The sequence below is a fragment of the Microchirus variegatus genome (genome assembly GCF_963457635.1).
Source record: "Microchirus variegatus genome assembly, chromosome: 15".
Lineage (NCBI taxonomy): Eukaryota > Metazoa > Chordata > Actinopteri > Pleuronectiformes > Soleidae > Microchirus > Microchirus variegatus.
The window spans coordinates 21,375,513-21,384,433 of NC_139816.1; the positions used below are offsets into that span (position 1 = coordinate 21,375,513).

At 41.1% G+C, this 8,921-nt stretch overlaps 1 protein-coding gene across 1 annotated transcript; it reads left to right on the forward strand.

Annotated features, from left to right (window-relative positions):
- Window positions 1-200: 200 nt before the first annotated feature.
- zc3h12b (zinc finger CCCH-type containing 12B) lies at window positions 201-8,575 on the forward strand (the record flags this gene model as incomplete). Its single annotated transcript, XM_083902033.1, has 5 exons — window positions 201-832; window positions 928-1,067; window positions 3,900-4,134; window positions 4,734-4,840; window positions 7,152-8,575. The coding sequence occupies 5 exons, from the start codon at window positions 201-203 to the stop codon at window positions 8,573-8,575; spliced, it is 2,538 nt and encodes an 845-aa protein (XP_083758159.1).
- Between the last annotated feature and the right edge of the window lie 346 nt (window positions 8,576-8,921).

An 8,921-nucleotide genomic window follows, 5' to 3' on the forward strand; every position in this document is an offset into this window, starting at 1 on the left:
ACTATCTTCTGAATTGAACTGATATTAATAACTCTCTCTTTGCTTTGTGTTCATTCTTTCTTTTTAGGATCACATAGTTTGTTGCTTTGGCCCTACACAAACAGCCTGTAGTGCTAAAGTACAGAGCTGAGTATGATTCCGTGGTTGCAGTGGAGGTTAGGAAGCATGGGGTGGAACTCTGAGGTGTCAAGACAAACGTGATGACAGCATGGTCCTTGTTGGAGAAGCTCAAAATGGAAAAACACTCATGTAGGGAGGAGAACATTGACTCTAGCGAGGCGCAGCATGCCACTGACGAGTCTGAGGATGGAAGCAGCTCCGAAAGTGAGTCAGAAGAGCGACAACACCAGAGGCTTCAGGTGAACAGCAGCAGCTGTAAAAAGCTGGAGGCTGGGGCTGTCACTAAACCACACCGTCAGCTTTGTCGCTCTCCATGCCTGGACCGACCCAGTTTTTCCCAGAGTAGTACCGCGGTAGATTTCCGTGAGGATGAGAGCAGTGTGGGACCAGGGATCAAGGCTGCCAGTGACAGGGAATACCAGGCAAAGATGGAGTTTGCTTTGAAGTTGGGCTATTCTGGAGAGCAGGTGGAGACTGTGCTCAACAAGCTGGGAGCTGCTGCTTTAATTAATGATGTTCTCGCAGAGTTGGTAAGGCTTGGAAATAAAGTGGAACCTGAAGTTCAACCTTGCAGCAGTACAGCCACGCTGATATCACGGTCCCTCTGTGTGAAGGAGATAGTTAGTCCAGAAGTGTCAGTGGAAGAGGAATCTGTGGATGCCTATGATAACCTCAGGCCTATTGTCATCGATGGCTCAAATGTGGCAATGAGGTAAGACCCTTCCAAACATATAGTACATTCCTACATAACTGGTATTTTCTTGAGCGTTAGTATGACCTGGTACCATTTTTTTTTTCTATGTGTAGTCATGGAAACAAAGAAGTGTTCTCTTGCCGTGGGATCCAACTTGCTGTTGAGTGGTTTCGGGAGAAAGGACACAAAGACATCACTGTGTTTGTCCCAGCCTGGAGAAAAGAACAGTCAAGACCTGACGCCCTCATCACAGGTAGTCAAGCTGTTTTATCCATTTTGTTTTAATACTTATTAATATACTGTTTATATACTTTTAATACTAGTATAGCTGTATAAATATCTATGGATAACCCTAACATATAATTTTTAAGATGATGAGATGAGCGATGAGTAACTTGTACAGAAACACATACAGCAAAACTAGGGGTTGCTACAACTGAAGGTGCATTTGATTAACAGCAATTTGATTATTAAACAAGAATAAATAAGTCAATAAAATAAATACAATTTTGGCTCATGTGCAAGGGTGGACTGTGTATAAGGACGATTTGGGCGACGCCCTACCAACTAGGAGGAGCAATTCCAAAGATCCTTAGTACTAATATTCCTTTCAGTCGTCTCTGCCAGCAAAGATAGTTATTATCAGTGTTCAAGACATATTATCTGTCATTGTCCAATCAGAATTGTCACATTTTATGGTTTCGCCTCTTCTGACATTGACGAGAAACGCACAAAAATCGCATTTTCTACTCATTCTAACAGAATTACTGCAGTAGATTAACTTAGGGTGGTCTATTTTACTGTCATGAATACTGTAGAATAACTCCACACTAGTACAGGTTCACATGGCCCCAGAAAATGATGAAGAGCTGAAAAGAAGAGCTCATGATTCTAATGAAGTGAGGAATCAGAATGCAAAGACAATTGCAGTCAAAATACAGAACTTTTTCTGTGCAAATCAACATCTTTTATAACAATTCCCAGTGTTACCTGATATGAAGGGTGCTGACCTTAACTTCATGCATTCTTGATATTCTAAGACATGCTTACTAGGGCTATCAAACATGATATTCGCAATTTAAGGTCCCGACTCTTGTCCCAAATATGACAGGCTTCATTCAGTGATTGAAACAAATATATAAACATTAATGAAACGTTTACATGCGGAGCACGGCCACTCGTAAAGCAGACAGCAATAATTCATACTGTAACGAAAAAAAAAAACCGGTATTCGGTGTGAACCTTTATACCGCCCAGCCCTAGTGTGGGAGCACTCGGTTTTTAAAAAGAAGAAAGTAACAGTTTTTCGTGCCATGTCACCGGAGTCCAGCCACCGTTTACCAGTTAGCTCCGTTAGCCGTTAGCCTACAGACGAACTGAAGCGGTCTGTTTATCAAACGAAAAGAGCAGCGCTACAAATAACCAGCGTACCTGTGTACTGTGTATGTCTGCCTCTGTTTTTAAAGTTTAGCATTACTTTAGAGACTCATTTTAACAATCGGGAGTCACGTAAACATGATTTTTCCGATCAGTCGTCATGGAAACGAGTCATGCGTTAACCCCGTTCATGGCCCAGCACTAATTTTAAGTTAAATGTTGTTCTTATTGACTGTTTGGGGAAAGCCATGGTACTATGTTTACTTACCTGGTGGCTAGACTGTCTGCTTCATGTGTTCAGTGTTGAGCTAAAAGAGCAACTGTTCAGAAGAGGCCACTTGATGCATTTTTTAACTCCATTGTTAATTGCAATACTGCACTTTGTTTACTATTCAGGCTTGTAAGCTACAGTTTGCACTGTTTCAATTAAGGGAACTAATTTTCTTAGCTCATTGAACACATCTTTAATTCATTTTGTCCAGCATTTGCAAGCTGTAGACTGTCCAGTCAGAGACATATTGTAATATATTATATTATATTACATATTGTGTAATTTATGTTTTTAGTTTTCAGGTCAAGTAATTCAATCAAAGATAAATGGAACACTCACAAGATGTCACCAAAATCACTTTGTCCCCTTTAAATCTTTCAGAAAATTATGTAAGAGTATCGAATTATATCGAATCGTATCGTTGGCTGAATATTGTGATATATATCGTATCGTGAGCTGAATATCGTGTATCGTATCGTGAGATTAGGGTATCGCTACAGCCCTACTGTCAAGTGTCCTGCCAGTCGCTTTATCCTCCACCTGAGGGCACGCGCCTGTCTATACCCGCTTGGAGTCTGTCCAAGATCAGTTTGGAACACCAATAAAACGATTCCAACACCTGTACTCGATCCTCGTCATAAAGTTCATTATGCATGCGTCATATATGGATATGGGGATATGGGGCTGTGCGTAGATAAATGATCCAGTCTGCGTTGGAGACGGAGAAGTGCGTGGCACACAATGCAGGAGAAGGAGAAGAATAGAGAATATAATAGATCTCTCATCTCATACAGCAGAAATAGACAGACATTTTCTTTCAACACAGTTTCAACATCTATATCAGCAGCATACAAACACACCTCCTGTTTCTGTTTTAAAATAAACGCATAAACAACATTTTCAAGTCCCTGAATCCCTGTTTATTTATTTTTCAAAAAAGCTACTATTGTGAAATATATTCAAGATCAACAGATGTGCAGCTTGATATTGATTACAGAGTGTTTAAAGGTATAGCAGACACACTCCCTGCGTAAACAGCAGTGAGTGAGACACACTCCAAGGGAAGTCAAGGAGGAGTAAGAATAGACTGCTAATCAGAGAAAAGGAACTTCTCATGATGTGAAAAAAGTGAATTTAATATTTGCACTTTGGATTTAAGTTCTTAAAGTAGTACTTATGTGCATTTATAGTACGTTTTTTTTATCTTTTTGTTTTGAAGGCCTCTTGTTTTGCTCACCTGACATGAGCAAATCATTTTTTGTATATTTTTTTAAACTCAATGTTAAATGAACAAAAGCCCGAAATAAAAATATTATTTCAGTATACTTGAATTGTTGACGACATCAATTCATGGTCATCAATTTGTACTGCCCCACTGGTGAGACGTTGCGTTCATTGTTTTAATTTAATTATTATAAAACTTCTCTTTTCTTTCAGATCAAGAAATATTACGCAAGCTGGAAAAAGAGAAGATTCTGGTTTTCACCCCTTCTCGAAGAGTTCAGGGGAGAAGGGTGGTGTGCTATGATGATCGCTTCATAGTGAAGCTGGCTTATGATTCTGATGGAATTATTGTGTCAAATGACAATTACAGAGACCTGCAAAACGAGAAGCCCGAGTGGAAGAAGTTCATAGAAGAGCGCCTCCTAATGTACTCCTTTGTCAATGACAAGTAAGAAACCAAGTGTCCAGTTGTAATGTCGGCAACAAGGATATGAAAGATCAAAACAAAGTATTTCTATATCAGAATTCTTTGGGTTGCATAGGTATTACTTTATAAGAGATGCAGAGTTGAGATTAGAGCTGAAACAATGAAGTGATTATTAATTGATTACTAAATGAATCGTCAACTATTTTGATAATTAGATTAATTGTTTTGAAGCTTTTTTTAATTATTAAAAAAAGATATCTGATTGTTTTAGCTTCGTTAATTTGCTCCACATAACCAAATCATTAAAACTGAATAATTTTGGTTGGTGGACAAAACAAGACATTGGAGAACATCGTCATTACCAGGTTTGACAAACACCGATCAAAGTTTGTTCACATTTCCTAACATTGTACGGACCAACCTATTAAGCGAGAAAATAATCGACAGATTAATCGATTACGAAAATAATTGTTAGTTGCAGCTCTAGTTGAGATTCTTTCCGCTTTCTTTGTTACATATAGCAAATAAATAAAAGAAACAGAATATTTTTGGTTTTTGGACAATTGCCCAAACCTATTCTGGAATATTAAAGTTCACATTGAACTAATAAATGTTCACAGGTTTATGCCACCTGACGATCCTCTGGGAAGACATGGTCCGAGCCTGGAAAATTTCCTCCGCAAACGCCCTGTTGTTCCAGAACACAAAAAACAACCCTGCCCCTATGGTAAGTTGACCAAATATCTTTTAGAAATTAAGTCTGCAATTTGTTAATGAAACTGTTTTGTTTTCTTTGTTGAAATTGTCTTCATGTCCTAATAGTTTTGGAGGAAACTAAAGCCCTTGCAATACTGTAATAAACATGAATGGTCATTTCAATCAGACTAAACGTACGCTGGCGGAGCCAAGTGACAACTTTGTGTGCCTATTTGTTTGAGTCTTTATGAAAATATCAGGTGATTTAGCGTCAGTGTCGCTTTCCTCACCATGCTTTCTCCTCCATTCTCGTTCTAATAGTGTGTCCTCTTGTATTTTGAGGCCGGAGCTTGGATGAGAGAGCAGACAGGAAGAGGGTGGGATGTGTCGGGTTGCATTAGTCACTGTTGCAACCTTTTGCAGACTCCTACACAGAATGTTTCCCCTCATGGCTACATCAACTTTGTTTACAAATGCGTACACTTAGGGGTGCTGGATAGCTCATTTGTTGGATCTGGCACACTATGGATTAAGGACCCCCTGCAGAATAAAAAAAGGGGGATACGTTATTTCCTTGCTACTCCTGCTGTCCACACTACCCTAGAATATTTAAGAAAAGGTAATGGAAAAGTTTAAAAACACTGCTGGCTCCGTTTGATGATAAACCTGGGGCTGTGTTTTTCAGGGTTCCCACAGTCATGTCATCTCTAAAGGTTTTGAAAGGAGAAAAGTGTTTTCCAGGTCTGGAAATGGTTTGGAATTTAAATTAAAGTTTTGGGAAAGTTTTTATTTTTATTAATTTTTTTTAATTAGGGTTAGCCCAATGTAATGTAACACTTGCTGGCTACTTCAGTTTCACCTCACTGTTAGTCTCATTAAATATAGATGATAATAATATATGACCATTTTGTATAAAACTAAATCAAATCAAAGTCAAAGTAAACGGGAAAATATGCAAACAACAAATTGAAGCAGTTTAGTAGTTTAAAGGTCACATAGAGTGGTCCTGTTGCACATATATGTTAGTTATGGAGGTCTACTTACATATATTTACTTTTTTTTTATGGTCAAAAACCTCCTAGTTGCTGTAAACGAGCCGAGTGAAATTGTCTTTTCTGACGATTTTCATCAGCCGCGATGTTTCAGAGTGAACTTTCACCCCCAGAAGACAGAGTCTTGTGATTGACCCGTACTATTCAGCACATCCGTTCTCAGAAGCGCAGCTCCCCCCTCTGGAACGGTGGATGCACTGCTACTCATTATCAAAACATTGTTTTAACAATGTTTAAAAATAGCTTCTTCACGACTCCCCGCCTCAGTCCCTTTAATGACTTTGACCCGGAGTCAGACCCAGAGTCAGAAGACACTGTCGCTCGTGAAACACCTCCACAACGGACGTTATTCTTCTTCTGTGGTTCAATGTACGCAACCGGATGTACCCGGACTAGTGCCCAGAGCAGGAGGATCTGCTGTTCAGGAGAACCAATGTTTACGTAACTATTACGGGATTTTCAGAGATCTCGCTGAGCCCGAGATTACAATAAAACACAGCGTTCTCAGCAATGGCTGAACTGTTTGTTTCGAAACTTCAGGGCTTCTTAAACAAGGTAATGACGCAGATACACACTAAAAAACAGCGTTAATTGGAACTTCCGGTCTAGGTCCGCTTTAATTAAAGGGGAATTATTTAATAAATCTAAAATAACTGCCCATAAAATCCTCCTAATATGTCACAAAGACTCAGGAATAATGTTCATATAACAAACTGAACTTACCAACAACAACAGTACAGCCAAAATATTTGCATTAAAAAAAATTATTTTGCAGACTGCAAGTCATGTTTTGGCATGTGGCGCCACCTACCGCCGTCTACCAGTCATTGCAGTCAGTAGAGTCTCAGCTGCCCAGCAACCACGGGTCGCAGTTACGTCAGAAACGAAACCTAAAAGACCTTGGTATTTTTAATTTGAATGTAGTAACCGTTTTTGGCCACATTCTTACATATGGCACCTTTCACAAAAAAATAACAAAATACTTACATCACTAATAACACTATCAAACCAATGTCTAAATACAGCGAGAGTGCTTTCACAGGAAGAGACGTAGTTAACAATCCTAAAACCGTGAGTTAATCTCCAACAACTACCAGGGAAATGTCTAAAATGTCAATATTTAAAAGAGGAGTCTGATGTGCTTATGGACAGCACTGCTGATTGCCACCAGTGAGTGGCAAGCTGCATAAACCCTGCCATTTTTTAAGCCATATTGGCCAGCCCTGTTACAATGCATGAATTTTCATCCTCCCATGCTTCTTCTGACCATTGTTTTTTGTTTTTTTTAAGGGAAAAAGTGCACATATGGACACAAGTGCAAGTACTATCATCCCGAGCGCGTGAACCAGCTGCAGCGGTCAGTGGCCGATGAACTACGAGCCTTTGCCAAGTTATCTGCAGTGAAGACGATGAGCGAGGGGGCTTTGGTGAAATGCGGCGCTGGTCCAGCAGCTGCAAAGGGGGACAGCAGCTCGGAGGCCAAACGCGTGCCACCCAAACGTCAGTCTGACCCCAGTATTCGCGCAGTGGCCTGTGAACCTTTAGAGGCACTGTCTGTCATTAGGAAGTCTGAGACAAATTCAGTGCCTTCCCTCGTCTCTGCTCTCAGTGTGCCCACCATGCAGCCTCCTAAGAGCCATGCAGCTGGGGCCTTGAACACACGATCAGCCAGCAGCCCAGTGCCAGGGTCTCTACAGTTTGCTCACAGTTCTCTGGAGCACATGTCCAGTGTGCAATACCCTCCCATTTTAGTTACTAACAGTCACGGCGCCTCTATTACATACAGTGACCAGTTCCCAAAATACGACTCAGTTAGCGACCATGGATATTATTCACTGCACAGTGATTTTTCAAACATGAGCATGAGCAGCATGCATAATGTTGATAGTTTCTGTAGCATGGAGCACGAGCATGGTGTGTATCAGAGAAATCTCAGCCACTGCCCCGAATCCTGCTTGAGCCATTCAAACAGCGACTCCTTCTCTTATGTGGACCTGTACCCAAGCTCTGTGGACAGCAGCCTGGAGGAGAGCATGAAGGGACAGCAGCAGTCTCCTGCTCAGGGCAGAATGCACACTTTCTCCCACGGGTTTCGCCATGAAGCACTGACCAGGGTACAGAGTTATGGACCAGAGGAACCCAAGCAGGGCCCTCGTAAGCCGTCTGGCTCTCATCTAGCACCACATATCCAGCACGTTGCTGTGGGTGCCAGGTCAAGTTGTCCTGGAGACTATCCCCTAACTCAGACTGCCCTGCCACCTCTGTCCTCACAGCCCACACGCTCACTTGGTATGACCCGTATGGACAGTATATCCGACTCACGACTATATGATAGCAACCCAATGAGACAAAGACGACCGCCACTGTGTCGTGAGCAGCATGCAAGCTGGGACCCTTTGCCTTGTGGTAATGAGTCCTATGGCTATCATTCATATCCACTGAGTAACAGTCTGATGCCATGTTGTGAGCGGGTGATGGTCCGCAGCATGCCTGACAAAATGGAACAAATCTGGAACTCGCCATGGGAGACCCCGTCTGCAGCTGAACACCAAGACCGGTATGTTATCCCAGAGCATCAGTATCAAACATATCGGAACCTCTGTAACATCTTTCCTGCTTACGTAGTGCACTCGGTCATGGAGAAGAATCCTCATTTGACAGACCCACAGCAACTTGCTGCCGTTATTGTTACAAAACTAAGGTCATGTCACTGAGCAGTTTTAACATAGGACACATTCAGAAATGATGTTATGAGGGAAATACTGAAAGGATTTTTATTTGCAAAGATAAGCCACTTGTTTAAGGTTGCTGAATGTGCAACATCTACCCTCAGGAGTTAGTCATTTTTAAGTGTCTGATGGGAAACCTGATTTTACATCACTATGATTACAGAGACCTAAGGAGCAATGAATAAGTTTCTCCCATAAGTTTAATTTGAATTTTGAGTTGTTTGACATGTGAAATATGATGTTCATGTCAGGAGCTATAATATTAGAATGATGGTTCGTAACGCATTCATACAACCTGAGCAGGAGCTGCATAGCAGCTTTCCATCATAAT